This window comes from Ambystoma mexicanum, chromosome 2q, assembly GCF_040938575.1.
Source record: "Ambystoma mexicanum isolate Mex_15411 chromosome 2q, UKY_AmexF1_1, whole genome shotgun sequence".
NCBI classification, from domain to species: domain Eukaryota; kingdom Metazoa; phylum Chordata; class Amphibia; order Caudata; family Ambystomatidae; genus Ambystoma; species Ambystoma mexicanum.
This window is the reverse complement of record NC_090924.1, coordinates 214,973,727-214,995,441: the sequence shown is the minus strand read 5'-3', so window position 1 is coordinate 214,995,441 and position 21,715 is coordinate 214,973,727. Positions and strand designations below refer to the sequence as shown.

The 21,715-nt window shown below is 44.3% G+C and overlaps 1 protein-coding gene across 3 annotated transcripts in view; it reads right to left on the bottom strand.

The window, feature by feature from the left end:
- TMC5 (transmembrane channel like 5) overlaps positions 1–21,715 on the bottom strand; it is a 662,848-nt gene that overhangs the window by 280,633 nt on the left and 360,500 nt on the right. For all 3 annotated transcript variants that reach the window (XM_069647144.1, XM_069647145.1, XM_069647146.1), the window contains exon 12: positions 18,173–18,337. In XM_069647144.1, the coding sequence (XP_069503245.1) occupies positions 18,173–18,337 (165 nt within the window). The remainder of the gene's footprint in view (positions 1–18,172; positions 18,338–21,715) is intronic.

The window sequence follows — 21,715 nt, the reverse complement described above, 5'->3', positions numbered from 1 at the left end:
ACAAGTAGCAGATGCTGCACATTCTGATGAACAGTGAACCACCAACCGGTCCTAGCCATAAACCTCTGGCAATACCTTAAAATGAAGGGAATTTACTATGTAAAGTGGGCCTATATAGCGCCCTTCTACAAATAATGTTGTCCTCATTGCGCATGGCTATGTAAGAAAAAGGGCAGAGTGTGCTCGTCAGAGACTGGCAAGGCATATGCAGAAACCTTTAGTATTGATGGATGTAGGTTGGAAGTGCCTGTTACTTTTCTGCCGATATGAAAATCTCTATGTTTATGGTTGGTATCGACCAGGCAGGTTAGCAGTATGGGCAGCTCCCGGATTGAAAAGTGAAAACATTGACAGCATGGTTGTTGATAGAAGATGGATAGGGTCTTAGTCTATTAAGTGCAAGAACTCGGAGGTCATCTGTAGACTTGAGTAGTGAGGAGTTAGTTGAGAGATGAGGGTGATAGAGATCGCGGGTGGTATGTGTGTTGTTGCTTTCTGGTTCTTGGTTGTAGAGTTCAATGAGATAAAGGTGGGGACCAGTGTCACACATCTGAAGATCCATTAAGCAAATTGGTTTTCCGCAGATGGTATTGTCAAGAGTTTCAAAAATTGCTTAACGTAAATTATCCCAAGTTTCTGGTGCAGTTTTTAGTTGGGTTGCTATTATTTCTAATTTATTACAGAGTGGTTGTTTAAAAGTCAATGATTCTTGAGCTGTTTCCTGAAAGAGAGGTGGTTCACTTCCAGGCAGAAAGGTTTGGGTAGTATGTTCCAAAGTTTCATGGCCAGAACTGAAAAAGAGGATCCTCGTTGACTTTTCTTGTTGAAGTTGGTGACTGGTACCAGTGCAGCATTGCTGGAGCTAAGTGTTCTGGAGGGAGAGCAGTGTTGAAACTTATTTCTGAAGGAGGAAGGGCCCCCTTTTTTATGATGTGTAGTTAGTGGAAAATACGTAATGCTGGCTATGTCCTGTGGGTGGATGTTAGGTAAAGTAAGATGCAGGGTAGCATGCAGCTGGGAGAAACAGCTTCTGACGATGGCTTTGACCTGTGGATCAAGAGTGAGGGTGTTTTCCATTGTTGTTCCAAAATTGCTTACTATGGTTGATGGGTTTGGCCAAGGGCCCATCTCTCCAAGACAAGGGAATGTGGGGAAGTTAAAACCATGTGGTAAGTCAGAATGAGGACGTGGACAATCGGAGGACATTTCCAACATGTGTTTATCAAATAATAAGAACAAGGCCTAACTTTCTCTATTGCTATGGGGTATTCCCTACCTATTTTACTAACGTGCTTGTCAGTCGTCAGTAAATATCCAAAGGAATAAGTCTGTTGTACAAAACTAATGCTAACTGATCATACCACTATTCTAACTTTCTTTCTTGTTAATGTTCAGTTTTCAAATATTATCTTGTTACTTTCTGTACCAGTTCCTGTAGTTCTCTTTGTAGACTTTTGGTGTTCATCTGCTCATTAATGATTACTTTCTTTGGTCTTTGTTGAATTATTTGATTCCTACTAATGTACGCTGGTAACCATGGAAAGTGTCTTTTCCTAGGTGTTGTTTACGATTAGGCTTCAACCTTTCTTGGCATAGTCTGTCTTGTATGCCATTTATTCCTGGGGCTTCTACGTCCTTCACTTTAGAATATTCTTTCTCTGTTGCGTCCCCCTCAACGTGCAGTGTTACTTTCTTTGCCCTTGTCAAATACTTTGGTTCGGGCTAATATGTTCTCGGTTATCGTGAAAAGTGTCCTTTACTATATTAATATGGAAATATGCTTCAACCTTTCTTCTTATATCAACACTGTTCAAGTTCATCAGATTTAGTTTTACGACTTCGTCAATTGTACCGAGACAAGTCTCTGTGCTTGCATAATGAGACCCGCTCGGTCTGCCGGTTCTCCTGTTCTCCCTGTTACCTTTAGTCTCCTTCGCTCGGATTCTCTGTTGTTTCCATGTTCAGAGCACTTCTGAACAACACAGGTTCTGCGACTCTGCCCAGCTCCGCCTCCTCCAGCTCCTACGCAACCAGGTGGCCTTGCCTGCCTGCGTATACACTCTTTTCTCGCTTCATTCGGCTGCACTCTCTCTTCAACCTTGTTGTACCAGTTGATTGGAGATTTTTATTTAAAGAGACATTTTTCGTTTTCTACCTGGTGATGGCATAAAATAGCTTTCTCTTTAGTCGAGTCTCGGGATTTGACACTACTTTGGATTTAAGATAGTCCTATGTATGCCATCATGTGAGACGGTTTAGGGAGTTCCTCACAGGAACAGGAGTCATTTATCCTCTAAGGGGGTGTCTCTCCCGGTGGGGTCACACTTGTCTCTACCCCTACGGAGGGTATTGCAGAGCAGGCTCACCTCCCTAGCCTCCCACGAATTCCCTCGATTTGTCTTAACCTGAACGATTTCCCAACTACAGCTCTGTTTTGCCAGGGTTGAGTTTTAGTCAGTTTGCTGTCAACCATGTGTCCACCTGGGCAAGGCAGTTTTTAATGTCAGGGGCATTTGCTGATGGGTTGTTAAAAAATTGTGTAGATTATATGTGTGTTATCCAAGTAGTTGTAGCAGGAGATACCAGATGTATTGATGATATCAAGTAGGAGTGCCATGTAGATGTTGAAAAGTAGAGGTGAGAGTGTGGGACCTTGGGGTACTCCACAGGTATGTGGGCGAGGATGGGATTTATAAGAGCCCAAGATAATGGTTTCTGTTCTACCTGTGAGGAAGGAGGTGATCCAGTGTAGAGCTGATTCTTTAAAACCAACGTTGTTCAGTCTTCTTAGGAGGATCTCATGACTGATGGTGGCAAAAGCGGCAGAGATGTCTTGCAGGATGTGCACACTCTCAGAGTTTTCATCTGCATTTTATTTAAGTGTATCCCAGATAGAGCACAGATAATATTCTGTACTACTAGAAGGTCTAAATTCATCCTGTGCCTCGTTCAGGAGTTGGTTTGTTTAGATGGAATCTCAGAGTTGGGTGTCTCCACACTCCTCATCCCCCATTCAGGTCCCTATGGTTCCCCACATCACTATATGTTATAGTAAAGTAGAAGGATATCCTTGATGAAGTCGAATCCAGGCATTTTGCATGGCTGTCTTTGTTGAAAGTAGGCCTTTTTCCCTCTTTTTAGAGAAGTCACATCTAGTTGTTTTACTGTGCACTGTCCCCCCTGTCTTCGGCCGACACTGCTCCTTTGTTCCCCTGTGGTGTGTTGCCTGTTTGTTGCCTCCTGTGCTCCTCCTTCTGTGTGACCCTTCCCCCTCTGGTGCCTCCTGTGGTGCTCGGCTGTGGGCTGTGCTTCTTCATTTCTCACTCTCCCTTCTGTAATCCTCGCACTCTCTATGGTGCTCTGAATCACTCCCATATTCTCAAACTGCTACTCTATCTCCTATCCTATCCCTCTCACTAAGTCTGGAAGTAAAAAGTTCAAGAGGGATATCCTGGTCTCCATCCCAGGCCTCCCTGTCGCTAATATCCCCATCAGAGCTTTCTCCAGACAGACTCTCACCAACATCCTCTTTGTCGTTTCATCTCCAGACCAATGGATCTCTCATATGGCCTCTGTTCTCTCTCCTCCTCTCCCATTAATGGTGGCACCTGGTGGGAGGTCCACTTGACCTCCTTCCATTCCTCCAAAACCATCATCAGTGTCTATCTAGATGATACCATCTTGGTCCAGGGCTCTCAGCCCAACCCCCTCCTTTTCGATAGGCGTTTGCCATGACTTATCAACTTTCTCCATTCTCCTGCTACTCCATCTAACACTTCTCTGGCTCCTCTGCCTCCTTCTCCTTCCGCCGTCTCTCTGGCACCTACCTACTCCTCCTAACTGGCCTCTATGCCACCTCTGACTACTGTCTCTGTCCACTCTCAAGCCCCTCAACCGCTTCCGCTGGGTGTACCACACTCCTGTACCTCACCCTGGAAGTCTTTCAAATGTGGCAACCTGCTCCACATCCCTACTCTAAACTCTCGCTTGGCTGTCAGACACTCCTCTCACATCTGCCACCTCCTCTGACTTGACTGGGATGTCCTCACTCTCACTGAGACATGGTTCTCGGCGAGCTCTGTCATGAGTTTTGATACTCTCCTCCCTGAGGACTACAAGATCCCCTCTGAGCCTACAACCAACCGGAGGTGGAGTGTCCCTGATCTATCCAGAGTGGGTCCCTGCTTCTTTCATTCCTACGCATGCCTGTTCCTCCTTTGAATGCCTGGTCTGCATGTGCTCTATCTCCCCTGGCCTCTCTTTGACTGTGGCCACCATCTACAGGCCACCTAGCCAGGTCACCCGCTTCTTCTCAGAATGGGATGACCTCTCCTCTTCTCTCCTTGCATGTACCTCTCAACTTCTCATCCTCAGAGACCTCAATATCCATCTGGATGTATTTAATCCCTGCTCTGGGTTCTTCCGCAACCTTTGCGACTCTCTCTCCCTTTCCATCCTACCCTCTGGTTCGGCACATTCTGCTGGACACACCTTGGATGTTCTCATCTCCTCAGACATCCCTCTCTCTAACCCTATCACCACTCCTATCTCTTGGACTGACCACATTCTGCTCTCCTCCCACCTGAAACTTCTTGTCCCGCAGACAAAGCCTATCCCAGCACTGCCACCTTCCTTCTCAGTCATTCGGCCCAACAAGCGAGTGTCAGTGGAAGCCTTTGCCTCTACTTTCTCTGCCCTTCCTACTCCTACGGCTGATTCACACTCTGACACAGCCCTCTCTAGCCTACATCTTTCTATCTCCAACACTCTGGATATCCTTGCCCATGTCATGAGAATCCGCCTGAACTCTACCTCCAAGTGCAACTCTTAGTATGACTTCGACCCCGCCATTCTGAAACGCAAGTGCAGGGTGGCTGAGAGGAAGTGGAGGGCTTCGGGTGAATCATCTGACAAATTGGCCTGCCGCCTGCTCCAAAGGCAGTACAGACTCTCTGTCCTCTCCTAGAAGAGGGTCCATATCCAAGGCTGCATCTCGGGAAGAGGGGGTGGTATGGTAGGGAGAGATGGGTTGATATTTACTTTTTGATTTTCTTCGGGGCTTTGCTTATTGTTGGTTTGTTTAAGGATTTCCTTAGCCCTCTGTGAAGTTGGTTAGTTAGGAGATTATGGAACTGCTCTGGGAATACTAACGGCCAATTAGATAATTTATCAGGCGTCAGAGTTCCTTCGGTGAAGCAGTGCATGCGGCTATGGCTATAATGATTCCAGGATTTATGGGGAATTGTTTCTGTCTGATACTCTATGTGTGAGGGGCCTATTTTCAGTAAGATGGGAGGGAGTACAACAGCATAGGTATAATAGGTGTGTTGATTGAGCTTGCTGATGGTTATTCAGGCAATTAGGGGGATTCCAAATATTTATGCATTGGGGTGTAGACATAATACAATGAACTACGCAGTTATTAGGAGGATAGCACAGTGAGTTAAGGTCTGTAATGATTGGTATGCAAAGCCTGTATGTTGTTGGTAGGTAGGCACACGTCAAAGTAAACTATTGATGTGCTAGGTACAGAGGCAACAGTAATAGGTACAGAGGCACACACACCAATTCAAACTTCCTAAATGTTAGATGCTATAAGAAAAGCACTACGAGAAAGGCTCCTAATGTGTTTGTTATACAGGGAAGTACAAAGAATTAAATCTGGCTGTGCGTTAGGCGCTTATGTACCCATATTAACTTAAACAGTTTTCATGGACGCATGTATAAATGCAATTAAGTTAAACAAAACAGTGAGTCAAGTATGCAGTTGTGGCCAAATATAATTCAGTTATGTGCCAGATATGCGGGTTGTAGTGTAAAAGAGCCATACCATTGTGGGGCCAGTGCAATGTTTCGGTATAGCTTTCTGTTGTGTATGTGCCCAGCAGCACAGACTATGTGGTTATGTGCTTGGCTTGCAGGCACATACAATGAATGAAATTCAGCTACGTGTTAGCTATGCAGTGAGCATTATGGTGATAAGCAAAATTGTTGTGATGGCTAGCTCAATGATTAGCAGCTTATGTGTTAGGTATGTACGCAGCAATATAGTTAGATGCATAGAGGTAGAGGAGGCTGTACACAGAGCCTCAGACTACCTATGTAGGCTAACCCAACAGGTCAAATAAGCTATGCGTTTGGTATGTGTGACGGGTCAGAAGAAGGACAAGGACACAGGTTTTCCATTTCACTTCAGAGGTCTATTAACTTATATGTGAAAACTCCTGACTTTCCCTATACTAAGGGCGTTCCCTACCTAACACAACTAACTGCTCGTCAGTCGACTGTGAAAGACCAAAACAATCTCTGTCCGCTGTCCAAACTACCCTGTTCTAACCCTTCCACTTTTAGAACGAAAAGAAATACAAGAGAATGACTCCCTTCTCTTGTGGATAGGGCATTGCACCAAGTTCAAATCAATGTAGTATCTTCAGATAGTTTGTAGAAATTCCTTTGATTAAATCATTCAGTTGTGATATAGGGTTCTTCATGGCTTCAACCTTCTTTTCCCCTTGTTTAATCTTCCATCCTTGTACTCCTCTAGTCTTGTTCTTTTTATATTGGTTCCTTTCCTTTGTTCTTCTTTCATTTTTAGCCCTATATCTTGTCTAAAACATATCTTGCTGTTCCAGAGACTATTCTTACTATCTTCATTCACATGTACTACTTTGTGGTCACTGGAATGAGTATGAAGCTTCTTGTGCTTGTTCTTGCTCTCTTCATTCACTTTTGTTACTTTGTTAGAACTGCGCGAATATGAACACTCCAATGCGTATTCCCTTTCTCTTGATTAAGTTTGGATACTTTCTCCGAGCTGAGACAAGCATGAACCTTCCAATTCCACCTTCACCGCAAGTGGTTTGTTACAACCGGTATGAGTATAATCCCTCCAGTGTTTATTCCCACTTTCTTCATTCAAATCGGGTACTTTGTTAACAACTGGGACGAGTATGAATACTCTAGTTCTCATTCTCACTTTCCTCATTCACTTCAGATACTTTGTTACTACTGAGACGAGTATGAGCACTTCAGTGCTTACTCTCACTTCCTTCATTCACTTCAGATAATTTGTTGCGACTGAGACGAGTATGAGTACTCCAGTGATTATCTTCGGTTCCCCTGTCGGGTCTCTCACTTTCCCTGTTACCTGATTTGTTTAGGGATACCATCACCGGGACTCGTGGCATCTCTGGACCCTCTTTTTTCCAATTGTTAGGTTGGCTTCATGGTTCCTCAGGAATCTCCTTGCTCTTCCTCTGATCGTATTGCTGTGCAGATCAATGTTGTAGATGGCATCGGCATAATTAATGGACCACCGTGTCCACCACAATGGACTTGTGGTCACACCACAACTTTTCTTTGTTTCAGGATGCTCCACGTCCACTTCAGCTTCTTGCTTCTCCTTCTCTCTCCAACACAACGTGACAGAGTCTGCTACCGTGCTCGCTGGAAAGGTTGGACGCTGCACATCCTGCTGTTCCTTCTCATTTTGTGACAAGCCGTTCTGAAGCTCAAAGGTTCTCTCTTTGAATGTCTACGCCACCCATTCCTATGATGAGACTGGGGCTTCCCTGCCGCAGCCTCAAAGTCCATTCTCTTTGTTTGATTACAGCTTTGTATTCTTCCAATGGGTTTCCTTGTCTCAGTGTTCGCGTTCCTTGTTTTTTTCTCCTTAGGTATTGTTAAAGTATTTGGATGGATGGCAATAGCAGATTAGAAATGGTTTTTCACACAGTTCCTTGTTGGCTTTGGTCGCAGATGCATTGGTGAGAGTTTGGTTAGGGAGCGCTCCATAAAATCGCGAGTCCTTGTCCCCAAGTGGGAAGTCTCCCCCGGTTAGGTCCTGCTTGTCTCTACCACTAGCAGGGGCGGACTGGCAAAGGGGGCAAAGGGGCAATTGTCTATGGACTCATGGACATCATTAAGGGGTCGCCAGGGGTTGCAACTACAACCGCTGGGGTTTCCCTTGCTACCCCTGTGGACTCCCTTGCTACCCCTAAAATAATTCAGAACAAAAAGTGTTTCTTTTTTTGTTTTTTGTTTATTTATTTTTTACATTGAGGCCCATGGGCTGTGGCCAGCAGCATGTGGCTCTTTGTTTCTGGAGTGGCTGGTTTTCTGATAGCTATAGCTGGTAAAATAGCTCAGTGGGTTGAACGCCGGCTGCTGCAATGTGTGTGTGATCTGCAGGTTGCAGGTGCGACTCCCATCAAGGTCAATTCAGCCTTTCATCCTGCTGAGTTCGATAAATGAGTACCAACACAGGTTGGGTGATATTGTATGTATATTTGTTTTACATAGAGCGCTTAAGCTTAAGTGCTATATAATAACACATCATTATCGTTTGGCCTTGGACGTCTGCTTGCATTCACAGTGATATGGTATTACGGGCCTATACGCACTGATATTAAGTATACATATGGTGATCCATTCTTGTATGAAATGTATATCACTTTACAGTGATAACGTAACCATATTTTTCGTAGTGCACTCCGAAACAATGTTATGTGATGCCACTTCCTGTTCTTTTCGAGGGGTGAAAGGTCACGTTCCATCGCTTCCGTGATGTCACTGCAGGGTGTGGTCAAGTGACATCACTTCCTGTGATGTCATCAGAGTTCAAGGGTCGTGTGATGTCACTTTCGCTATCCCTGGCATTTTGGTGAAATGACATCCCTGTATGGACCCCCGAACATTTTGCTTTTGTTTTACACCTTGTCCTGCCTTTTTGCAGAGAATTGAAGCCTACAGCTTCACTTCCCTGGCCTTTTTGCTAATTTGTCATGGGAAAACTGACTAGTCCTTCAGACTGTCAGTACTGGGAAACAATGGTTGCCTTTTGTTTTGTACTTGTTTCCTGTTTGGGTAACATTTTCATATTGCACAGCATCTTTCAATGTAGTGAAATGGGGATATTTTTGAACCTCCTGAGATTCTTACCAAAGGGATTTTTGGTTACTTTTAAATGTGCCTGAAGACAAGCTGATGGCAGCAGATAAATGATTACCATTATTGCTTCATTTATAGTTAGCACATTCACGTTTACTGTGTTTGTCTACTAACGGTGGATAGTGGCCAAAGATGGCTGTGCCACAAGATTGTTCTTTGACCTTCATTTGCCCGGGAAAGCTGCTGTTTTCAAGGGCTAGTGCCTTCCATGTGTGTATGGACCCAGAAAGTGGGCTGGGTCTGTCTGGTCCCAATCCACAAACTGGTGGATTGGGACATGCATGAGTCAGCCCCACAGTGGTCCCTGATTGGACCATGCTGGTGTGCATGAGTGGTGCAGATCCTTCCTATTGGAGGGCTGAGGTTGACCACTCACCTGAATTTAGAATATGAAGAGGAGTCCTGCAGCCATTCCAGCAGATCAGAAAAGGAGCCAAGTATTCCGTGTAGCTGTGCAGATGGAGGAAGACCCGAGGACGAATCCTGAAGAGGCCTGGCGACCTTCCTTGCTGCTCTCATGGTGAGGTCCTGCTGGACTACTTGATCTCAGAAGACCCTGGCTGGTGCTTTGACCCTTTGGACTGGTGGGACCAACCAGTCTCAATGCCTTCACACAATCCTGCAGCCTTCAGAAGTATCCCTGCACCAGCCAGTGGACTGACGAGCCCCGTTTTGGAGTACCGTGCCATAAGCGTTGCCATTCTACGTTTTTGCCCAGAACTTCCGTGGTCGCCAGCTAGTCCTACAAATAAGCTTCATGCCCAGTTTCAGCATCCCAGCATCCAGGGATCCTGTTCTAGAGGGCTTGCTTTGTTCCCAACTGGAGAAACACCTGCCGTCTCCCGTGTGCAGTGACTGTTACTAGAACCGGGCAGTCTCCGCCTGGTAGAGTCTCCGAAAGAATCCTGCATTGGTGCCTGTTGCATTTCTATGCTGGAAAGGATTGCACTCAGCTCCTGGACCCGACCGGAAACTTCCTTGCACCCGCAGTTCCTGGGCATCTTCTACTGGATCCAACGGTGGGAAAACCTACCTCGAGTGACTCCCCTTCGTCCTGTCAAGTCCTTTGGGAAAATCGGAGTAAGGGCAGTGAGTAGTCGCAGTACTTACCAGTGCCCCCACCTCCCCCATTATAAATGTTTGTGAAGAACGTATTCCATTCTCTTGCTTTTTAAACATTTATTTAAAAATCCTTTCTAAAAGATAGTAAACATACTTTACTAAGCTGTAAGTTCTTCTGGAACCTTGTTCATCCCCACAGGAAAATTTCTTAACTTTGTCCCCTCTCCTAAAGGAACTTTGTGAACTTTTGGGTGGAAGGCCCCATTCAACTTAGAAAAAGAGGTACTGACGCCCCTCTGCGAGAACGAACACGGCCTAATGACCTGTTCTATAGGAAGGTACCCACTCGAGAGTCTGCAGCCACATTTTTTAGCAAACTGGACCTTTCACAAAGGAGGAATATCCATTTGCATATCAGGCTTTGTCCCGCCCACTTGAGCAGGCCTCACCAGTGACGTGGAGCTGTGCCTCTCTGAGCACATTGAGAAAGAGGTTCACGTCTGGATAACCCTAGGTAACAGGGTGACCAACCCTAAGTTCCTTAAACATAGAAAAAGAGGTACGGTGCCCCTCTGCAAGAACGAACACAGCCTAATGACCTGTTCCATGGGAAGGTACCCAGTTGAGAGTCTGCAGCCACATTTTAGCTCACTGTACCTATCACAAAGCAGGAATATCCATTTCCATATCAGTCTTTGTACCACCCACTTGAGCAGTCCAGCACCAAAATGCTAGGCAATCCTCCCTTGAACAAGAGTACCAACAACAACCCCAGACACGTGTTTTGGCCTAGTCGGGCCTCATCAGGGAGGTGGAGCTGTGCATCTCTGAGCACAGTGAGCAAGGGGTCCAGGTCTGGATAAGCCCAGGTAACTTAGGGTGACCAACCCCAAGTTCCTTAAACATAGAAAAAGCAGTACGGGCACCCTTCTGCGAGAACAAACACGGCCTAATAACCTGTTCTATGGGAATGCACCCACTCGAGAGTCCACAGCCACATTTTAGCTCAATGTACATTTCAGAAAGGTGGAATATCCATTTGCATATCAGTCTTTGTCCCCCCCCCACTTGAGCAGTCCAGCACCGAAATGCTAAGCAATCCTCCTTTGAACAAGAGTACCAACAGCAACTCAAGACACGTGTTTTGGCCTAGTGGGGCCTCATCAGTGAGGCGGTGCTGTGCCTCTCTGAGCACAGTGAGCAAGGGGTCCACGTCTGGATAACCCTAGGTAAATTCAGTTTAGTGGGGTTGGGAGTTAACAGCTTAATGTGCTCTGCACCCTCTTTAATTCCTTTAGGTTTGTGTTGTGTCGCGCGCGCATGAAAGTGTATGGAGAATTGTTTCTGCTACTCTGTGAAAGTTAATCAAGATTGAGTCTTTCACACAAATGCTGCGCCACTGATTATAGCAAACATAAGTCTTGATCTTAGGTTTGTTGTTCTTCAAGGTTTTAATACAAAAATGTTTGAGATTGGCCCTCTGTGAGACACGTGCTTCGTCACAAGTGACTTCTTCAAATCAGGGCAATATCTATTCCAATATATTTTGAATTATCACATATTTTCTAGTCAAAGAAATAGTGAACAACAGAACCCAAACACGGTATGTCAATACATCATAAACATAGCAGATTGTCAAAATCATACATTGCAATTAGAAATAATAAGAATAGAGATGCAAAATAATAAGAATTAAACAAAATGAAAACACAGAGATGGATGTATGGGGAAAGGGTAGCAGGTTAACGGGTCAGTTGAAAAAAACGAACAAAAGAAAATGGAGTCAGGTATACATGCCTCAAGTCAAACAACGTAAACCCTTCAACCGACGCCACACATTTCACATTTCATCTTGAATGGAGAGTGACTTGCCCCTTATGGATATATTCCCCTCTTGCATTCTTAAGGTTAGATAATGCTGGTATGTGCTTCAATTCGGTCCTCTCTTTAAGCAAGGGTGTGTTGGAGTAAAATTAATATGCCTCCAGGGAAGTGACACACCCCGTATGCCTCTAGGGAGCATAAGCAGCAAAAATAAAATAGGGGTGCTTTAATTCAAACCACCTTTAATTCAAACCACCTCACACTTACGGCGGGATGAATGGTTGACAAATAATTGTCCTGGCACGTTCTAGGGGGATTAAACACGGGAAATACGGCAGCGGTGATGACATAAAGCCCAAGACCTAATGGGAGCATGCAAGGATGAAGATAAAGGGTAAAATGAGTTTGTTCCATCTAAGACCTTATTAGATTAACAGGTATATGGGGTGTGTCACTTCCCTGGAGGCATATTAATTTTACTCCAACACACCCTTGCTTAAAGAGAGGACCGAATTGAAGCACATAACAGCATTATCTAACCTTAAGAATGCATGAGGGGAATATATCCATAAGGGGCAAGTCACTCTCCATTCAAGATGAAATTTGAAATGTGTGGCGTCGGTTGAAGGGTTTACGTTGTTTGACTTGAAGCATGTATACCTGACTCCATTTTCTTTTGTTTGGTTTTTTTCAACTGACCCGTTAACCTCCTACCCTTTCCCCATCCTTCCATTTCTGTGTTTTCATTTTGTTTAATTCTTATTATTTTGCATCTCTATTCTTATTATTTCTTATCGCAATGTATGATTTTGATAATTTACTATGTTTATGATGCATTGACATACCGTGTTTTGGTTCTGTTGTTCACTATTTCTTTGACTAGAATATATGTGATAATTCAACATATATTGGAATAGATATTGCCCTGATTTAAATAAATCACTTGTTGTGACGAAACTCGTGTCTCATAGAGGGCCAATCTCAAACACTTTTGTATTAAAACCTTTAAGAACAACAAACCTGAGATCAAGACTTATGTTTTCTACAATCAGTGGCGCAGCATTTGTGTGAATGACTCAATCTTGGATAACCCGAGGTAACCCATTCAACTTTGGGTTGGACTGATAATGTGAGGGCTCCTATTCTTGTGGACTGGTTATTCAATTGCTTAACTACTTACCTTCTTATCAGGTGTGTAGGTGAATTGTATGCATTGTTATAACCAAAGGTAACTGTATATATGTTTTATATTTAGAGTGTTGGGTGATAATATTACCTGCCTGGTTAATTTTCTTAGTGTGTTGTTGGCCTATAATTAGTTTTTTTTAAACTTTTTATTGGCATTTAGTAGTAACAAAAACACGCCATCAGCATAACAGTGTGACGGTTTCAACAACTTAGATCCCTCCCCTCCCCCCAAAACAACATTATGCGGTTCATCAGTGCAGTACAATTCTTCCTCACATTTCTCTAATATTGTGTCACTGAGTATGTGCTGTCCGCCAGTTGTTGATTCCGCCAGTTAGGCGTTGCCGTGAGCAAGCTGTGATGATAGGGCTTGTCCCGACCTTAGTTGTTTTCCCCTTCTTTGTGGCTAGCATTTGTGATGAGGTATTGTGTGTAGGGACCCCAGATGCCTTTAGGTTTGGAGTGTGGGTGCACTTGCCGTCCATACTCCGTCTCCATTTCGTTACAGTATAGGATGTCTGCACTCCATTGCTCCATATTGGGGGCCTTTGTGCTGCCCTACACCATTGACACCCGTCTTTATGCTAGGAATAGTAATAGCACCACTAGTTTCGTAGTGTGTTTTGGGATTAATTCTGTATACCCCAGTAATGCTATCAGTGGTGTTTGCTCTACGACCTCTCCCACTATCGCGTTCTGTTCATTCAAGACTTGTGACCAGAACTGCCTCATCCTTGGGCATCCCCATGCTATGTGTAGAAAGTCAGCATGGGATGTTGCACATCGCGGGCAATGTGCAGGATTGTCTGGGAAGAATTTGTGTTTCATCACTGGGGTGTAGGAACACTGATGTAGGTATTTAAAATGGACGAGTTTATATCTGGCATTGAGAGCCGTCCTCCTCGTTTCCCTGATACAATATTCCCACTTTTCGTTTGTCACCACGTTTCCTAGTGTTTGTTCCCATTGGACTTGGGACGTGACCAGGGACGTCATTTCACCAAAATGCCAGGGGTAGCGGAAGTGACATCACACGACCCTTGACCCCTGATGACATCACAGGAACTGATATCATTTGACCCCACCCCGAAGTGATATCGCGGGAAGCGATGGAACACGCACCTTTCACCCGTTGCCAAAACAGGAAGTGACATCACAGCATTGTACAGTACGAAAAATATGGTTACGATATCACTATAATGTGATGTACATTTCATGCAAGAATGGATTGCCATATGTAGCGTTAAGGTCAGTGTGTATAGGCCCATATTACCAAATTACTGTGAATGCAAGCAGACGTCCATGACCAAATGATAATGATGTGTTATTATATAGCACTTACACTTAAGCGCTTTATATAGAAAAAATATACACCCAATATCACCCAACCTGTCTTGGTACTCATTTATCGACCTCAGAAGGATTAAAGGCTGAGTTGAGGCGTTTAAGAACAGACTAAATCAGTGACTCACCCCCAGAAGTGTGGCTGAAATAAACCTTTAATGAGTTTAGCAATTATTGTACATAATTCCAGAAAGACACATTATTTTGTTTCCTATTCTTTCTTATTTAGGGTCAGTGCTGAAAGTGTTAGACTTGTGGCACTCCTGTTCTTATTTGTCTTATTATTTTTTTTTAAAGGGCCTGAACATGAGAGCCAGCCACTCCAGGACCTTGCATTACAAAAAACGAAAAATAAAAAAATTAAAAAAAACGAAATGTTTTTTTTTTTATTTCTTTTTTTTTAACAGAGGTCGCAAGGGAGACCACAGAGGTCGCAAGGGAGACCTCAGAGGTCGCAATTGCGACCTCTGGCGACCCCCAAATGACGTCCCTGGACGTGACGTCTGCCTGGCTCTGGAGTCCATGCATTTAGTATACAAAGTGGACACCACTTTGTTGTCTTTGTTTTCTCGAGAGCATGTAGGCTAGTATGGGGGGTGTTACAGGTTCAATAGGGAAACTGTGGAATACACGTTTCAGGGAGTACCTCAGTCGGAAATACAAGAACACATCAAGCAGTGTTAGGTCCCCTTTGTTTTTCATCTCTTCTAAAGTCAGGAATTACCTGTTTGGGAATAGATCTCCAAAACAAGATATGTTCATACGTTTCATGAACTTGGCATATCCTTTCTCACATGTTAGTGGTACTCCTGGGATATTCGTGACCAGGAGCTTGGGGGAATATATGGTTTCCCCTCTCCCTCTATGCTCATTGTGGGCCCACGCTAGGCATGTTAATTCTATCATGTTTGGCGCTCTCTGGTTTTTGTTGGTTGATGTCAATACTATTGCCCTTAGGAGGTATGGGGCCACCAGTGCCCTCTCCACCTCCAGGTGTCTTCTGTCGGCTGGATCCTTGAACCAGTATAGTAGGCATCTGGACTGTTCTGCTTCGTAGTACAATTCAAAATCAGGAAGTGCTAGGCCCCCTTTTTCCAGAGGGGCTACTAATTTGCTTCCCTCCCCATATGTATCGCAGTATGTTGGAGCGAAGCTCACGGAAAAACTCCTTAGGGGGCAAGAGCGGTATGTTAAGAAACACATATAGGAAGCGAGGCGAGGAGTACACTCTTTTGACCAGTGATATCCTGCCGCATAGATTGATTGGCAGTTCCATCCACCTTTGCACTGATGATTTAGTTTGATATAATACCCTGCAGTAGTTTTGTTAGTATAGCTCTTCCGGGGTTCGAGCTACATTTATTCCCAAGTATCTGGTGTGGGAGTCATGCCATTTAAATCCAAGGTCATCAACGAGCCGCTTGGTACCCGCTGTGAGGGGGAACAGTACAGATTTTGTGGCCTTAATCTTCAGCCGAGAGTAGTCCCCAAAGGACACCACGGATCTGTGATGTAGAGCACCATGTCATCTGTTTATAGGGAGATGACCCTGTTCACCCATATTTTGGCATTGGACATTGTATAAAGTGATTGGATCATGGTGATATATCCCTCCCCCAGTCTCATTCTGCGGAGTACTTTGATTGTTTGTTTATTCACTTTTTATGCACACCAGACCCGTAGGTAACAGGGCGCAGCAATACGGAAATGCGAGGCTTACATGGTTACACAATATACAAAATATATAATATAAAGGTTTATGTGGTTACAACAATATACAATGTACAAATAAACAAGTTACAAAGTGTTACACTGAGTGTATCACTGAAACTCACAAATAGATTAGATTACACATGAACTTAAAGCAGTGACGCAGAGTTAGATGAGAATATTGGGTGAGTAGGAATAGGTTGATCCAGCTGCGGAAACAGCCTAAAGGGTAGGAGACTAGGGGTCAGTAGAGATAATATGTTTTATAGCATTTTTTCTGAAGTGTAGGTAAGGTTGGTCAGCTCTCAGGTCTTGTGGCAGTAGGTTCCATAATTTAGCAGCCTTCACTGGGAAGCTATTACCACCAATAGTGGTAAGCCTGTATCTGGGTATAGCCAGGCAGTTAACATTGCCAGCTCTAATTGGTCCGAGAGAGATTCTTCTATGAAGTTTATCTATAAGGTAGCTAGGGGCAGTGTTATTTAGAGCTTTGTGAGACAGTGATAGCGTCTTTAGCTGTATTTTGTTGCCAGTAGACAGCCATTTATGTTGGCGTCTAAAGGAGGAGATATGCGTTCTTTTGTTTATGCCAAGTGCTGCTCTCAAGGCGTTATTTTGTAGTGTTTGAAGCCTCTGGATGGTGATTTTATTAGCACCACTATATAGGGCATTACAATAGTCAATTCTAGAGAGTATTAAGGCTCTGGCCAGGATCAAGCAACTATCGTTAGAAAGGAATGGCTTGCCAGCTCTTATCTGCTTGCAAGTGTAGGCTGTGGTGGAGGCCAGGGATTTTATCTGTTTATCAAAGGACAGTGTAGAATCCAGGTAGAAACCAAGGGTTTTTACTTGCTTGGAGACTTTGAAGGTATTCCCGTCGATATTGAATGAAGAAAATGCCTGGCCTCGTTTTTTGATGTTGGCCTGTGTACCCACGATTATCAACTCAGTCTTATCATCGTTCAAGCATAGGCCATGAGCGGCCATCCATGCCTGGATGATAAGATATACCCTGTTCACCAACGCTGTGTCCTTACTGTGATCCCCAGAAGCGGGAGGAGAATCTGTTCCCCCTTCTGTTCCCCACTTTGAATAGGAAGGGCCATTCTACCGAGTCAAATGCTTTTGTAGCATCTAGTAGTGCTGCTACTACGTGTTCATCTTGTTGGATGGCTGCCATTAACACGAAAATTCTGCGAAGTCTGTGGATTTACCCAGAATGAACCCTGATTGGTCCACCTTGATGCACCTGTGCATCAGCGGGGCCAGCCTAGATGTTAAAATGTTGGCTAACACCTTATTATCCATATTTATAAGTGAAATTGGGCGGTAAGAGCAAGGAAGAAAATGGACCAGCAAAAAGTGATAAACTGAAGATAGGTGATTGAGGGGGACGAGAAGGGAATGGAATAGGCAGAGGGGGAACAATATCAAGGCTGAACTGGGATTCAAGATCTTTGCAACGCAAAGGTCTGATACATTGCTTGACCTTTTGCAGTGACTCAAGGCCTCTCTCCCCTTAGTGACCGGGAAGAGGTGGTCCGCCATGTTGGAAACGGCTGTTTGCTCCAGAGCGTCAGCGTGGATTCCGCTGAACGTGGCCCTCAATCTCTGCTCATTCTCACCACTAGGCTGGCAGTGGCCGTAGGGCCGTGTTCTTCCTCCACGCTGTTCTAAATGCCAGTCCTTTATTCTTTCATGCCACACAGTTTTCGCCAGTGTTGACCCTGGGTGCAGATCCTCAACCGCCATGGAGTCCAGAGAAACGCTGGTTGAGTTAGGACAGACCCTCCAAAAGGAGGTATAAACATGACCATTTGTCTGTTGTGTTATGCAACATCAAGAAACTACGCCTTTTGGCACATGCCATTCTTTCGATGTACGCTGTGCACATTCACAACTAAGAGATAGAGCTAAACTGAATAAACCACCGACTTTGCTGAAATTGTAGCGCGTTACCCTCCAGCCTTAGAGGAATCAAACCCCTTATTAATGCAATGGTAAACGAGGACATTGTTTACAGGTGTGCATTGATATCAGACAATCATAATGGGCTAATGCGATAGTAAAAAGCATAGCTCATGCCCACAGTTACCTGAAAGTTCGATGCGTTTTCTCTGGAAAGGAAGTAGACGGCAGCACAGCAGCCAGCAGCTGTCCCCATAGAAATGACCCAAGCAAGCAGGTGAATGAGGAATCGACTGATTCTTTGGCCTATGGTCAGCTTCACATTTTCACGTAGAATGTCAGACAGGGCTTCCTGTGAGCAAATGCAGAGAAGGGCTGATAAGTGCCATGGTTTGCCTTGCATTGTACATATTTCCAGAGTGACAATAGGCCTTTTGAATGTCTACTCTTAAGGAGAATGTCACTTATGCAATTACAATCTCACCCCAGAATAATTACAACCCATTCTAGCATCAGTGAATTGGGGCATCTCCCGACATGACGTAATGTCCATTGCACATTGGAAGGGGGCTGAGGGGTTGCCATGATTGTTAGCATGTGTCCATCGCCTAAGCTCCTGCTGTCTATATTATCTAGGTATATTCGTGAGCTGGGTCGCAAGCTCTAGTTCCAGCGCTTTTAGGGTGGGCTGAAGCAATGGCAGCCCGGAGGGTCCAGCAGCTCCATTCTACAAAGACTTGTGACCAGAACTGCTTCACCCTTGGGCATCCCCATGCTATGTGTAGAAAGTCAGCGTGGGATGTTGCACATCGCGGGCAATGTGCAGGATTGTCTGGGAAGAATTTGTGTATCCTCACTGGGGCGTTGTTTCTCTCCACACCTCTCCTAGAATCCACCACCGCTCACAGGGTCTCCATGACCCCCATCCTTCTTGCATTCCCGGTCTTACACCCTTCATTGCACCACTCACTTTCCTGTACTCATCTGTGACATCCACCCTTACTTATCCCCATCCTCTAATACTCCTCCCTGACCCACAGCCACCCCTCTCATTCTACAGACACACAATTCTGGAGGATTTACACTGCAGTCCCAGCCATGTGTATGCTGCCCAAATGCCCCACACGCCCCAAATGTACGCTTTGCCTAGCGTGAAAGACCAAGGGCCAAATTATGAATGTGGCAGTACTGGTAAAGCACCCATTAATTACCATTACTGGCTGTGTTACCACTCCGCAAAATCCAAGCTTCATTATGTTGAACTCTTTTTAGTGGCTGCTTGTGTGATGGAAATTACTGCTACACAAAAGTATTACTGCATGTGGTAACTATCAGGTGCAGTAATTACCACATTAAGTAATTATCAGACCCAATGGAGTCGTATGGGATTCCAAAATGGTGAATGTGAGAAAGGTTTGCATGTTGTAAAATCATGTGGATCTAACGGGCCACCCGGTAAATAAAGCATGAGAATGAGTTTGGAGTTATTATCAAGTACAGTCATAGCACAGGATGTTTCTGACCACAGGACAACACAGCCAAGAGCTACACCTCCCTTCTCTAGTCTGCAATTCAAATATTCCATCCGAGTTCTCTCCCTATAAGACCTATCAGCAGATGGAAACCATTATTAACTTCTTCTGAGCCAATCAGGATGTTCGGAATGAAGTCATTAATTACTGCTATTGACTACTTTCCAGACATTCTGGCTTCAGAAGCAGATCGGGGAAACAGCAGAAGGCATTTATTTGCATTCAAGAAACAGCAATGCAATTTCTAAAGCAAGATTTCTTTCAACATTACTTTCCAGTCAAATTTAACACAACAAAGATAAAGCTAAAATATGAAACAATGCTTTTACTTTTGTAAAGAAAAGCGTTCACTTAAACATTGCTCCTAGAGCAAGCTCACACTGAAACTGTTCCTGTTCAACCAAGTTTACAATTACAATGCTTACCATATGAAGACAACCTAGTCATTTAAATATTACAAAATGAAACCTCACTCAATGAACTAACATGTTTTGTGTACTTTACTCATTATTAAATCACTATGTTTTACCATCACAACCCGAAAACCTTTATTGCGGAAAACCTTTATTGCCAATACTAGTATGTGCTAGTAGGCTTAGAGACCTCGGGAGGGGTCCTTAATGCTTGGCTTGACCCACCTTTCCCAATGTATGGATCCAGACAAAACTTGGGAGTGTGTCATTATCGTCAGATAATGACCCCTCCCTTGGTTTGTAGGTCTATACTAATACTCCAAATTATACACAATGTGAACCAATAAAGGGGAATTGATTATACCAGTCAGTCTATTTGCTATTCACTTGGCATGGATGTGCAAGGGCTGAAGGGGAGAAGAGCAGGTGGGGTTAATGACACCGAGGCATGTCTGATGAGATGGAGCGTGAGACAGAATTCAGGAAGGAGAGTTCACGGCTGGGGAAAGTGAGAGACTTGGGCTGAGGAAGGAGATAGAAGCCGCCCGGGCTGGTATGAACATATTGCTATTTCTTTTTGCACACTGCACTCCATCTGGAGTTGTGACAGGCCTGGCTTCCATATTCACCCGCCTGCCTTCTACTGTCACCCCACTCTTTCTGTCCCTCAGCTGGAGCATCTACTACTGTTTCCTTTGAAAACAAATATCAGTGTCAGGCATGGGAGGGCAAATGTTCATGTTTGAAATATGGGCAAGCGACCGAGAGATATGAGGGAACCCGACCCATCAGATAGGAAAAAAAGGTGAATGTTACAGCATATTTTTCAGAAAGAATTGCAAAAAAGAAAATAGGATTTACAGAGAGGTATGAACATATAACCACTCAGCACCAGTCACTCAACCTGCTGAGCAACCTTTGAAGCATTCTACTGTTAGGACTTTACATTTTAAAGAATTCAACATGGATGGGTATCCCTGAAGCTCACTGCTTAATTTTTAAGAAAATAAGTGCCAAGGCCCAAATATTTTCTAGGATGGTGGGAAGGGAAACGCCCCGTTTACTGTTGAACCCACTCACTGTTGCTCCATACAGTGTTATATGGCTGCTCAATATGGTGCCAACATATTTGGGGTTAAAGCTCCAACTCCCACTGGTTCATTGAGGGTGAAATCAACATAACATGTCTTGAAATAAAACAAATGTTTAAAAGTTTCTTTAAAATATCATCATTGTTAACATTTTGCTGTAATCGTGTCAGTGTCAAGTGGAGCATGTTGACTATCTAACCACAGGGGAAAAAAGAGCAAACATGCTTTCCTCCTATGGTAAATTGATGGACGAATTTAGGGAAAATCATTTCTGAACTGATGAGTTGCCTGTCAAACACTGCAGCAAGATCGTCTTGCATCGGTTGCCACTCATGAGCGGCTATCCTGTTCATTATGGGTCTTTTCCCCTGTGTTGGTACTGTTGGCTGGTGACTGTCCTGTTGTTGCCAACCCACCCTGCTTGTTATTACACTAGGGAATGTGCAGCAATGTCATGCAGGCAGAGTGGCACAGTGTGTGGACATGGCCAGCATCAGTGTCCAGGATTGCCACCTTTCATCTCATTGTTTTTCATGAACATGGATAAATAGTCCTGCCCTGCCAACCTGGGTCATCAGGTTTGTGAATAACAATGAGCCAGCCCAGGACGCAGAGACCATGGCCAGGGCACACTGTTGTTCATTGTTATGTTACTATGACTGACTGACAGTTAAACTAATTAAGTTGCCAAAAT